Source organism: Anguilla anguilla, chromosome 6 (assembly GCF_013347855.1).
Source record: "Anguilla anguilla isolate fAngAng1 chromosome 6, fAngAng1.pri, whole genome shotgun sequence".
Classification (NCBI taxonomy): domain Eukaryota; kingdom Metazoa; phylum Chordata; class Actinopteri; order Anguilliformes; family Anguillidae; genus Anguilla; species Anguilla anguilla.
Genome location: NC_049206.1, coordinates 59,744,548 through 59,757,488, shown reverse-complemented (window position 1 = coordinate 59,757,488; position 12,941 = coordinate 59,744,548). Strand labels below are relative to the sequence as shown.

The 12,941-nt window shown below is 49.8% G+C and overlaps 2 protein-coding genes across 4 annotated transcripts in view; one reads left to right on the top strand and one right to left on the bottom strand.

The window, feature by feature from the left end:
- The window catches only part of LOC118229975 (transport and Golgi organization protein 1 homolog), a 4,993-nt gene extending 3,524 nt beyond the window's left edge, over positions 1–1,469 (top strand). For both annotated transcript variants that reach the window (XM_035422601.1, XM_035422600.1), the window contains 2 exons: positions 47–147; positions 230–1,469. In XM_035422601.1, the coding sequence (XP_035278492.1) occupies positions 47–147; positions 230–396 (268 nt within the window). In that variant the 3' untranslated portion in view covers positions 397–1,469. The remainder of the gene's footprint in view (positions 1–46; positions 148–229) is intronic.
- Positions 1,379–12,941, bottom strand: ccm2 (CCM2 scaffold protein). Of its 2 annotated transcripts, none has more exons than XM_035422598.1 (10): positions 12,558–12,941; positions 8,391–8,567; positions 7,690–7,773; positions 7,133–7,316; positions 6,727–6,863; positions 6,048–6,183; positions 5,712–5,769; positions 5,366–5,510; positions 4,851–4,989; positions 1,379–3,780 (listed from the first exon to the last, which is right to left on the bottom strand). In XM_035422598.1, the coding sequence occupies exons 1-10, from the start codon at positions 12,585–12,587 to the stop codon at positions 3,500–3,502; spliced, it is 1,371 nt and encodes a 456-aa protein (XP_035278489.1). In that variant the 5' UTR covers positions 12,588–12,941; the 3' UTR covers positions 1,379–3,499. The 2 variants fall into 2 exon arrangements, with proteins under 2 accessions (XP_035278489.1, XP_035278490.1); XM_035422599.1 differs by lacking the exon at positions 12,558–12,941 and adding an exon at positions 10,266–10,399.

The following is a 12,941-nucleotide window of genomic DNA, read 5'->3' as shown; positions in this document are numbered from 1 at the left end:
GCGATGGCTCATATTTCCACGTCCTCATTGATTGGTGGGTTTACAGGCTGCTTGCGATCAGTGTGAGACTGGCCCAATTCCAGCTCTCCATGGACACCTCTACCGGCTCGGACCACCTGAGCCTCATACCTGAGACAGGGGAAACAGGTGAGGAGCAGGACAGAAGCCCATGTGCTGGTGACCACTGTACTGCCCTGTGATTGACAGATCTCTCTGCTCTCTCTTCTAGATGTTTCTGTGGTCCATTCTCAGCCTTCTCCAACAGACAGTCTGTTTCCTGACCTGGCCACGCCCCTCAGACCTACTGCAGTAAACACATCCCTGATTGGACAGACTCCTGCCCTGGCCACGCCTGCAAACAGATCCCTCCCAACCAACCTGGGACTGCACATCTGAGTACCCAGCACTCAATGAATATGTGCTCACCTGTTTACACAGCTGTCCCATGCTTCACAGCAATGTCTGTACTTGCCTGTTCACACACCCGTCCCATGCTTTAGAGCACCACTCGTCTGTACTTACCCGTTCACCCACCTGTCCCATGCTTTAGAGCACCACTCGTCTGTACTTACCCGTTTACACACCTGTCCCATGCTTTAGAGCACCACTCGTCTGTACTTACCCGTTTACACACCTGTCCCATGCTTTAGACCACCATGTGTCTGTACTTACCCGTTTACACACCTGTCCCATGCTTTAGACCACCATGTGTCTGTACTTACCCGTTTACACACCTGTCCCATGCTTTAGACCACCATGTGTCTGTATTTACCTGTTCACCCACCTGTCCCATGCTTTAGACCACCATGTCTGTACTTACCTGTTCACCCACCTGTCCCATGCTTTAGACCACGTGTCTGTACTTACCTGTTCACCCACCTGTCCCATGCTTTAGACCACCATGTGTCTGTACTTACCTGTTCACACACGTCCCATGCTTTAGACCACAATGTCTGTACTTACCTGTTCACACACGTCCCATGCTTTAGACCACCATGTGTCTGTACTTACCTGTTCACACACCCGTCCCATGCTTTAGACCACCATGTGTCTGTACTTACCTGTTCACCCACCTGTCCCATGCTTTAGGCCACCATGTGTCTGTACTTACCTGTTCACACACATGTCCCACTCTTTAACCAACACCCTGATGTGTTTACAATCTGTTCAGATCTTTAAGAATAAATCGCATGCAAAGCACTCTGGTCAGTGTAGTCTCTGAGTTTAAAAACTTCAATGTTTGTAAATGAGGCAGGTCTGACTCCTTAACAGGGGGACCTCTTAAACTGAAAATCTTCCAGAGAAACGGAAACAAAAATCCTAAAAATCAGATATTCTGCTTCCTTTGACACCAAAACAAAGGACACGGACAGCCGACTCGCGTATCATAAGATCTTTTATCACATTAAACAAAAGTAAAAACAAAAGAAAAAAACTCAAAATAAATGAAAGCGTGGTTATATATACAAGATCATATATATCAGTGAACAAAAGGCCAAAGGGAAATGCTCAGGACTGTAAGGGGCCTGTGTGTGTATGTGCAGGTCCTGCCCCCTGGTGGTAACACATGGCACTGCATTCCTAATGCAGAACAGCAAACTGAACTCCACTCTCCACAGCACCAATACAAATCTGCCTGCTCAAAATCGCAATATAAATAAAAAATAAAATACATATATATAGTTTTGCTTGTGAATTGTGGATATTATATTGATAAGAAAAAAAAAAAAAAAAAAAAAACTCCTTCCTAAAATAACATTATTGCTTCCCCCACCCACCCACCACAGGCACTCTCGGTATTCTCACCCCTCCCCCATTCCCCCCAAATAACCCAGGGGTCACTGCGTCCTCCTAAAGGGTTCTTGGGACACTGTATAAAATTTAAAATGGGGGGTCAGCTCCAACCCTACAGACCTCACAGCCTAGGTCCAACAGGGCCAGGACAGTATGGCCCACAGGGTAGGACACTTGGATGTAGAACAGGATGCTAAAACATAAGACAGGACACTAAGACGTAGCATAGGACACCAAGACCTAGGATAGGACACTAGGACATGGGGGGTGTGATGATACATCAGTCCAGATCAATATATGGGTTCAAAGGGCAACAATTTGGTCCAATCGATACAACATGGATAAATCGATCCATATTGTTATCACTCATGGCAAAAAAAAATTTTCATGTCCATAATCTTACAGCAGTTTGCTCTCTAGAGACACCGCCATCATCATAATTTACGTTTCCGTCTTGACCTCATGATCACTCAGACATTTTGGCTGTATGTGTACGTTGTAAGCAGGATTGCATTAGCTGGATCATACGTACTGATCATTTCCAACTATACTGGATCGTTTCGGATTTTCCAAATATCGAAACATCACTTGAAGAATCAAAATGGCGTCCAATCGCGGTGAAGCCTGAAGTTTGCACTCCGATAGGACGTCTGATAGGACATGTGACTGAAAGTGGCTTTTCCCCTCACAGCCTGAAACAGCAGCCAGGAGGGAAGAGCCAATCAGGCGAGGTTAGCCCTCTCCTGCACGTCTGATTGGTACACACACCCCAAGACTCTTAACTTCCTGTTTCAGAACTGTTGGTGAGATATGGGCGGGGCTAAGGCTGACTGGGAACCGGGGTGTTTCAGTAACCAATCCAAAACACTAACGCTACCACTAATGACAATTAAAAAAAAAATACAAAAATACCTTCCTGAAAGCTGCCCTTCCATCATGGGAAAAAAAACGAGTTAAATCATAAAATGGACGCCCCACAGACAACGAGCCCTGCTCCAGGACCGCTCTGTCCTGCGGTGAACTTATGATCGATTGACCAGCAATTCCGAAAAGGTTCCTAAATCAGCCACGAGACACACACGTGCTACAGAGGCACCTCTGGGTCTCTGAGATCCCAACATCAGTCACGAATAAAGGGCAGAAATCCTCCTGAAGGGGGATCTCAGGGGAAACTCATGTAGCTCCACAGCACAGAAGCCCCCGCCGTTGTGTTCTGGCTCGCGCGCAGACGCGGCAGGTAAGAGCTCGTTAAACTGCACAGCTGGGTGTGATGTATAACGAGAGTCTGCTCTGGGGCAAACTACTTACCGGAACTGCCCCGGGAGGAGGCATTTTAACCATAAGGAGGGGCAATAACGGAGGCCACACATAACAGTACACAGCCTGAGGCTAGCAGGCTAACACCACGGTTCGCTACTGAAGGTTACCCTGCGTTGTCCAGAGTTACCGGGTTGCCAGAGGCATCGTGACTCAGGTGCGTTCTGGCAGACCCTGCCAGGTGCAGACAGATGACGAGCCCATCAGCTCAAGGGGTTCTCATATTGTGCTAAGCCAATCAAAGCCACCGACTTTGCAAATGGCAACAGAGATTGGGAGAAAACGGTGGCCATGTTTCAGTCTAAATCCCCCGTCTAAGAGGAGAGTCCAGGTCCAGCAATCCCCCTCCCCCCCTTTTAGGAGGACTCTTGACCCGTAAATCCCCCCCTCAGGAGGAGTCCTGGTCCATGCTGCAGCCCAAGGCCTCGATGTCGTTGCTGATGTCCGAGATCATGCGGTCCCACTCGTCGCCCCCGGAGGGCGCCAGCCGCTCCTCGCCGTCCTCCCCGGCCTGGCTGCCGTTGGCAGTGGAGCCGGAGGCGGAGCCCATGGCCCGGCGGTACCGCCCGAAGCTGTCCGTTATGATGCCCCGCCCATCCTTCACGCCGATCGTCTCCAGGAAGTTCTCAAAGTGCTGGCTGTCCTTCTCCGGGATGAAGGGCCTCAGGCCTGCAGAGAGAGAGAGAGAGAGAGAGAGAATGAGAGGAACAGAAGAATAAGAGAGGAAGAAAGGAGATGGAGGAGAATAGAAGGAAAATGAAGCCTGTAAAATGGCTGAAGAGCACAGTAAGTGTAGCTCACAATGATCAATTTAAATTCTACAGGATGGCCCCAGTGAGCAGTAAACCCGATGGCGGTGTGTCTGTGTGGCAGGGCTGTGTGTGTGTGTGTGTGAGTGGCAGGGCGGTGTGTGTGTGGCAGGGCGGTGTGTGTGTGTGTGTGTGTGTGGCAGGGCAGTGTGTGTGTGTGTGTGTGTGTGTGGCAGGGCGGTGTGTGTGTGTGTGTGTGTGTGTGGCAGGGCTGTGTGTGTGTGTGTGTGTGTGGCAGGGCGGTGTGTGTGTGGCAGGGCGGTGTGTGTGTGTGTGTGTGTGTGGCAGGGCAGTGTGTGTGTGTGTGTGTGTGTGTGGCAGGGCGGTGTGTGTGTGTGTGTGTGTGTGTGTGTGGCAGGGCGGTGTGTGTGTGTGTGTGTGTGTGTGTGTGTGTGTGGCAGGGCGGTGTGTGTGTGTGTGAGTGGCAGGACGGTGTGTGTGTGTGGCAGGGCAGTGTGTGTGTGTGTGTGTGTGTGTGTGTGGCAGGGCGGTGTGTGTGTGTGTGTGTGGCAGGGTGGTGTGTGTGTGTGTGTGGCAGGGCGGTGTGTGTGTGTGTGTGTGTGTGTGTGTGGCAGGGCGGTGTGTGTGTGTGTGTGTGTGTGTGGCAGGGCAGTGTGTGTGTGTGTGTGTGTGTGTGTGTGTGGCAGGGCGGTGTGTGTGTGTGTGTGTGTGTGGCAGGGCAGTGTGTGTGTGTGTGTGTGTGTGTGTGTGGCAGGGCGGTGTGTGTGTGTGTGTGTGGCAGGGTGGTGTGTGTGTGTGTGTGGCAGGGCGGTGTGTGTGTGTGTGTGTGTGTGTGTGTGGCAGGGCGGTGTGTGTGTGTGTGTGTGTGTGTGGCAGGGCAGTGTGTGTGTGTGTGTGTGTGTGTGTGTGTGTGGCAGGGCGGTGTGTGTGTGTGTGTGTGTGTGCGGCAGGGCGGTGCAGTGGCCTCACCCAGCAGCAGGAACTTCCTGCTGTCTCCGTACAGCTGGCGCAGGTTGATGCAGAACTCGTGGATGGAGGAGCCGTCGCGGTACTCGTGCAGCAGCATGGCGAACTGCTGGATCTCCTGAGAGGACAGCTTGGTGCGCAGCTGCAGGAGGGAACCAGGAGCGCTCAGGGTCAGGGTCAGGGCCAGCACAGAGACACACAGCACACAGGGACTAAAACTAGTTTTTATTGTGTGTGTGTGTGTGCGTGTATTGCATTTGTGTGTGTGTGTATTGTGTGTGTGTTGTGTGTGTCCGTGTATATGTGGGTGTATGTATGTATCTGTGTGTGTGTGTGTGTGTATACGGTATGTGTGTGTGTGTCTGTGTGTGTATTGCATTTGTGTGTGTGTATTGTGTGTGTGTATATACGGTATGTGTGTGTGTGTGTGCATACAGTATTTGTGTGTGTGTATGTGTATGAATGTGCATGTGTGCAGTGCGTGTGTATATGCAGGGTCCGGCCAGTAGGGGGCGCACCGTGGTCATGTAGTCCTGCAGCAGCTCAGCGGCGGTGGTGCTGAGCTCCCCCTCGCTCACGGTCTTAGTCTGAGGAGACGCCGGGGTGGAGGAGGACGAGGAGGGGGGGGAGTTACCCCCCCCATCCAGACACCCGGGGAAGGAGCTGGAGCAGGAGAAAGAGGGGGGACAGAGAGACAGAGCGAAAGAGGGGAGAGAGAGAGAAGGGGAGGGAGAGGGATGTTAATTAAACATGGTTTAGCTTAGGATGTCAGCAGGCTATCGTGAATGAAGACTTGGTGTAATCACATGTGCGTATATTTAAGCAGAGCCCCCCACAGGGCAGTCAAACTCTGGCTGTACTTACAGAGTACTCGCTTCCGTTTCAAACGGCTCCTTAACATCCACTTTGCTGGAGGAATCATCTGAATCATAACAGAAAACCTTCATAAACATCACATCTATCAGAGCAATCCACAAGCTACAGATTGCTCAACTACCTCAACGACTGACCTCCAAATACAAGAGCCCTTCCTAGACAACTGACCACTGCTCAGAGATGTGTATGTACAGCAGTCACTACTGCAGAGAGAGAGGTGTCTGTACTGCAGAGAAAGAGGTGTCTGTACAGCAGATAAATATGTCTGTACTGCACAGTGAGGTGTCTGTGCTGCACAGAGAGAGGTGTCTGTGCTGCACTCACCACTGTAGAGTGAGAGGTGTCTGGTGGGAGTAGACGCTCCATCGAATATGGCCCTGTCTAAGAAGTCGATGGTGGACTCCGTGTAAACGATCTGGAAGACCTGACTCAGGAGCATACACAGCTCCTCAGCAGCAGCCTGGAGAGAGAGCGGCACCGCAGTCAGAGTGTGTGTGTGTGTGTGTGTGTGTAATCGGCAGGAAATACATTTATAAACAGAGCCAAAGGGCACAGAAATATATCTGAACATTACCACATGTAAGAAAGCTGTGTGAGTGTGAGTGTGTGTGTGTTTGTATGCGTGTGTGTGTGTGTGTGAGAGTGTTGGTGTGTGTCTGTGTATGTGAGTGTGTGTAGTGAGTGTATAGTGTATGTGTGTATACTGTATGTGTCTGTGTAGTGTGTGTAGTGAGTGTATAGTGTATGTATGTGTATATGTATAGCTGATGTGTGCATGTACAGTGTGTGTAGTGAGTGTATAGTGTATGTGTGTATACTATATGTGTGTGTGTAGAGTGTGTGTAGTGAGTGTATAGTGTATGTATGTGTATATGTATAGCTAATGTGTGCACGTAGTGTGTGTAGTGAGTGTATAGTGTACGTGTGTATAGTGTGTGTGTGTGTATACTGTACGTGAGTGTATAGTGTGAGTATACAGCCGATGTGTGTGTACACACTGCACCTTGTTCTCCACAGCGAGCACCAGCAGGCTGCAGAGCTCCAGCAGCACGGCTCCAGTCTCAGTCAGGCAGCTCAGCGCTGGGGACTTAGACCCCTCTGCACCGGCACTGGGGCTCGGTGACGCCCCCGGCTCCTGGGCTGCACACAGGTCAAAGGTCAAAGGTTAACCGTGCCAGTCTTCCAATGCAAATCACAAATCTATCAGCACTACAATTATATGGAGAGGGGGGCAGGGCAGCAGTGAGGCTGGTGGCAGGGTGGACGGGGCAGAGAGCAGGGTTGGGGGCGGGCAGAGCTGGGTTGGGGGCGGGGCAGAGCTGGGTTGGGGGTGGGGCAGAGAGCAGGGTTGGGGGCGGGGCAGAGCAGGGTTGTGGGCGGGGCAGAGCAGGGCTGGGGGCGGGGCGTACCCGTTTTGAACACCACCAGGTGCAGCGAGTCGTCGCGGATGTAGGACACGGCGGCGATGTCGTGGATGGGCACGCGCAGGATGATGTCCTCGCCGTCCCTCCACACCAGCTTCACGTTGTACGCCGACAGGCTGACCACAGCGTCCAGCTCCGCCGTCAGCTGACCCGGGATCTGGTGGCATTTCTGCCGGGGGCAGGGCATTTCCTGTCACATGACCTGTCACATGACCGCTCTCAGAGCACAGCTCAGGTTTGAGGGTGTTAAGCAGGGGTGGTCCTGGGGGGCCAGTGTGCGATTGCAGGGATTCAGGCGACACAGACGCTGAGATCTACTGCAGTTTACCGCTCACACAGACCGGCACTGCGCACTGGAGCAGCACCAGCACCAGAGTACATCACTCTGAGCAGCTCAGAGATACTGAGGAGGCACAGAGAGGGTGAGTAACTGAAGGAGAAAGAAGGGGAGAGCAGGGCACAATAACAGAAGAGGTGGAGGAGCGGAGGAGAAGGTCTGAGTAACTGAAGAGGAGTAGGAGAGGAACAGGAGTAGGCCTCACCCTGGCGTTGTCGATGAGCTGCAGGACCTCTGTGCGACTGGACGGGTTCAGGTACCCTGGGACTGAGGTCAGCTGCCCTAAATACTGCAACCACAACACAAACAATACTCTCAGCACACTAACACACAATACTCTCAGCACACTGTAACACAATACTCTCAGCATACTGTAACACACAATACTCTCAGCACACTGTAACACACAATACTCTCAGCACACTGTAACACAATACTCTCAGCACACTAACACACAATACTCTCAGCATACTGTAACACACAATACTCTCAGCATACTGTAACACACAATACTCTCAGCACACTGTAACACACAATACTCTCAGCACACTGTAACACACAATACTCTCAGCACACTAACACACAATACTCTCAGCACACTAATGCAACACAATACTCTCAGCACACTAACACACAATACTCTCAGCACACTAACACACAATACTCTCAGCACACTGTAACACACAATACTCTCAGCACACTGTAACACACAATACTCTCAGCACACTAACACACAATACTCTCAGCACACTAATGCAACACAACGCTCACACTACAACAATGCTCAAAGTGCACCAGCACAATGCTCACATTGCAACAGAACAATCTCACACCATAACGCAACACTCAGGTGTACTAAAAACACACTAATAAGAGCGAGCGCTCGGCCGCAGAGGGCGCCGGTACCTTGACCTCCTTCTCGATGTAGTCGTTGAGCAGGATGTCCGGGTCGACGCGGTGGTCCGGCAGGGACAGCGGGACCGTGTGCAGCGCCCGCCGTTCCGTCAGCTTCTCCGGGGCCTTCTTGTCCCGCCCCTTCTCCCCTTTCAGGAAGACGCGCTTGAACGGCGACACGATGCCAGGCTGCAGGGGGCGACAGAGAGACCGCGCCACTGCAGCGTTACAGCGTCCAATCAGTCACAGCTCACAGCATAGCGCTTAAATGTTACTGCATTCAATATTAGCATATTATTTAAATATTACAGCATTCAAAATTAGCATATTATTTAAATACTACAGCATTCAATATTAGCATATTATTTAAATATTACAGCATTCAAAATTAACACGTTATTTAAATATTACAGCATTCAGTCAATATCACAGTTCAATCAATATTACAGCATTGAATAATAACATATTGAAATATTACAGTATTCAGTCAATATCACATTGCACATTAGTTAATTATATTCCAATAATCCCAATATTACTTCTGAATAATTCCACGGCAAAGGGTTGATATTAAGAATACTTTATAGTCAACGAAATCAAAATACTTCAAAAACAATAACAAAAAACAATGTCGGTTTACGTCAGCAAGTGACAGTTGAAGACAACCCTCTCACATCATATCTAACCACAAACCCCAGACACACGCACACAACGCTGTCACAAACCCCAGACACACACACACACACAACTACCCCAGACACACACACACACACACACACACACACACACAACTACCCCAGACACACGCATACAACGCTGTCACAAACCCCAGACACACACACACACACACAACTACCCCAGACACACGCACACAACGCTGTCACAAACCCCAGACACACACACACACACACACACAACTACCCCAGACACACACACACAACGCTGTCACAAACCCCAGACACACACACACACACACACACACACACAACTATCCCAGACACACACACACAACGCTGTCACAAACCCCAGACACACACACACACACACACACACACAACTATCCCAGACACACACACACAACGCTGTCACAAACCCCAGATACACACACACACACAACTACCCCAGACACACACACACAACTAACCCAGACACATGCACACAACGCTGTCACAAAGCCCAGACACACACACACACAACTACCCCAGACACACTCACACAACGCTGTCACAAACCCCAGACACACACACACACAACTACCCCAGACACAAGCACACAACGCTGTCACAAAGCCCAGACACACACACACATACACAACACTGTCACAAACCCCAGACACACACACACACACAACGCTGTCACAAACCCCAGACACACACACACAACTTCAAGAGAGGTAAGAAACTTGAGGACAGCTGGCTGTTCATCCCGGCCAGGTGACACCAGACTGAACACAGAGCAGAAACACAACAGCACTGACCACAGCATAGAAACACCGCAGCACTAAACATAGCAGCACAGAACACAGAGCAGAAGTGACCTAAGCATTGCTCCTTTCCTTCCTCTTATCTCTCAAACAGGAGCTGCAAACAGCCACAGCACCTGATACACAACCCATCCACCTGATACAGCCCTTTCACCTGACACGCACTCACAGCTGACACTGCAGTCACACATGAAACAGCACACTCGCACGCTGCCTTAGACCTCCGTGAAGCCGCAGAGCTGCAGCTCTACTGCAGAAATACCCAGCCGCACGCAAACATGGAACGGGAGGAGGCGTGAAGCTAACGCTAGGCTAACACCAGGCTAACGCCGGGCTAACACCAGGCTAACGCTAAAGTGCTAAAGCTCGGAGCAGAAGCCTCTCCCGGCAGCGGCGGGTCCTACCTCAGCCTCCATGAAACCTCATACGGGGCCTGAAATATGCAGGAGCGGGCGGGGCCAGGGCGGGGGCCGGGAGCCGGAGCTGGAGCCGTGTGGAGCAGAGAGAGGGTCCGCGTGCGCAACACTCGCTCCTGACTGTATGCTAACACAGACTCCTCCTCCTCCCCCCACCCCCTCCCGCCCTCGCTCTCTCGCGAAACAGGAAGAGCAGCCACCACCACTTCCTGTAACGATGCTCACTGCCTGCTCCTCTTCACAGACACAGCTGTGCAGCAACAGCCAGCCAGCCTGCCCCCCCCCCCCCCAGATTCAATCACACCCAGCCGGAAACTCACCCGGAGCTCCCTTTAAAAACACGGAGTGCAATTACAAACACTACATACGACAGGGAAATACCAAACAGAACGATGAATGCACGAAACTGAAAGCAACTCCACAAAACACAAGAGTGTGAGTTTTAAAGCTGGCGAGAGCTCGATCGTTTCTCAAGTGTTAAACGACACACTGAAGTACTTTTTTAAATTTATTGCACAAAAGTGGGTGCGCGTCATTTTGTTTCGTCATTCGCTGTTCCATCCGTAATTTACTCCCCTCGATGAACCTAGCCCATATTATAAATGTGAAATTCTCCACCCCTGTTCCATTTCAGAATGAATGTGACTAGTCTCCCACCCGATCCCAGGTGAGTTTTTTTTTTTTTAAACCTGTATCACGTGACCATGACACCTGACAGCACGCGAGCAGACAGTAGGGTCATGAGGACATTAATGTGTCACCACCATCTGTACCTGTAACTCGAGAGTCGAGTGCAGCACGGGCGCCCTCTGCTGGACAGCTGACAAACTGACATCGAGTTTAACAATCACAACTTGGAACACAACTTCCAAAAGCCATACCAAACAGTGCTCCACTGTGATTTGTGCAAAGGTTTAGCAAAAAAAACACCTGATCAATCATGACTTTGAATGGAGGGCGAAGAGTCTTGAAATTAAATACAAAATGAACTTATTTATGAATGAAAAAACAGCTATTTCCCCCCCCCCCCCCCCCCCCCCAAGATGCTTAAGTGACCAGTAGACTTGAATGGGCTCAGGAGCGAGTTTGAAAGCATATCTGCAGTGCACCAGCGCCACCTGGTGGTCACAAGTGTCCTACGCCACCAACACAGGAGTGATTTTTGAAGAAGCACAGTAAATATCATTGCATTTTGCATAAATCTACTGGTGGCAAAGCCTATTCCTACAGAACAACTGTAGCTTGTCTTCTGAGCCAAAGTAAGTGGATATTTAAAAAGTCTCACACTGTATGAGGATATGTGATGAAATCGAGCACAGGTTTCAGCTCAGAGAATCACACATTACACTGGGACATTACATGGGAATACCAAGACTGTCTACCTAAAATACCTTTTCTGAATGCAAAGTTATTTAAGTTATCGTTTTCTATGTTAATTTATAATTGCAATTACTACAGTAAACAACACAGGCAATAGGAAGAGATAGGGTATATATTATTATATTATACTATGCAAATACGTTATTTTAATATTTGAACTTAGTGTATAAACAGAAAACTTATCAGAATTCTTTTTAAAAGCACAAAGCTGTGCAAAACCTTGACGAAACACTTAACGTGGCTACTTAAGGGGCAACAGCACAGGTAGTGCTGTAGTCTGTTAAAACTAAACAAAGCCAGTTCATCTCTGAATTCCCATTGCGGGAGTATTTAGCCTCACATCTTCAGCATCTCCAAAACCTAAACTCTTTTGACAGCTGAGTTGGGCCTTTTTACTGCCCAGTTCATTTACGAGGCGGGAGGGGGTGACTTAGACAATAGCAGACTCAACTGACAAGCAAATGGGCAGGCAAGCCATATTCAGAAACTAGAAAGGACGACGTCACCCACGCATCTAGCCGGTGTTAGTGAAAAGAAGCTCGTTGCCACGGCATTGTTTTGTTTTGCTTTGCTGGAGTTCCGGAGACGCGAATGACACTTCTCGTGGACAACAACGAACGGACAAAGCGCTATGACACCAGTTGAGCCAGTCCACAGTCTTACAGTACTGCAAGTGGAAATATTATTTAAAATGTGACGCACATAAAACTAGCGTTAGCTTGATACGCAGGAGAACATTGTCAGTTGAAGGTTAGCGCCCAGCATTAGCCTTAGGAATCTGGCCAGCTACCAAGCTAACGGTAGCTAGCTTTAATGCTAGCTCCCTATAATGTAAATCAAGGCGCCCCCGCTAGCCAGCTAGCAACTCGCTATTCAGCCCTTGAAATAGTCGGCAGTCACCTTTTTTGCTTTTTTCACATCATCCTCCATGTCTATCCGAAGATCCTCGTCATTGTGGATTCAAGGGATGTGGCGTCGGATCTCTCCGTGTTACTGGCATCGCTGCGCCGCCGCCGATACACAATTCAGCCCCACTTTCCCAAGAGCAAAACACCGGACCCGGGCTGGCACAAGAGCGGAGATTACTCACGAACTTCAACTTCCGTCTGCTTTCATCACTAGCTCTACTGCGAGTCTTTATTGTCTCCCAGTAATCGGGACCTTTTTTACATTCAGAAAACGCGGTAATTCAAACATGAGGAGTTTTCAAAGTGGGGTAAAAACATCACCAACTTTTCAATCCTGCCGCCATTTTGGGCGTAGAGCGATATCCCAGCATGCATC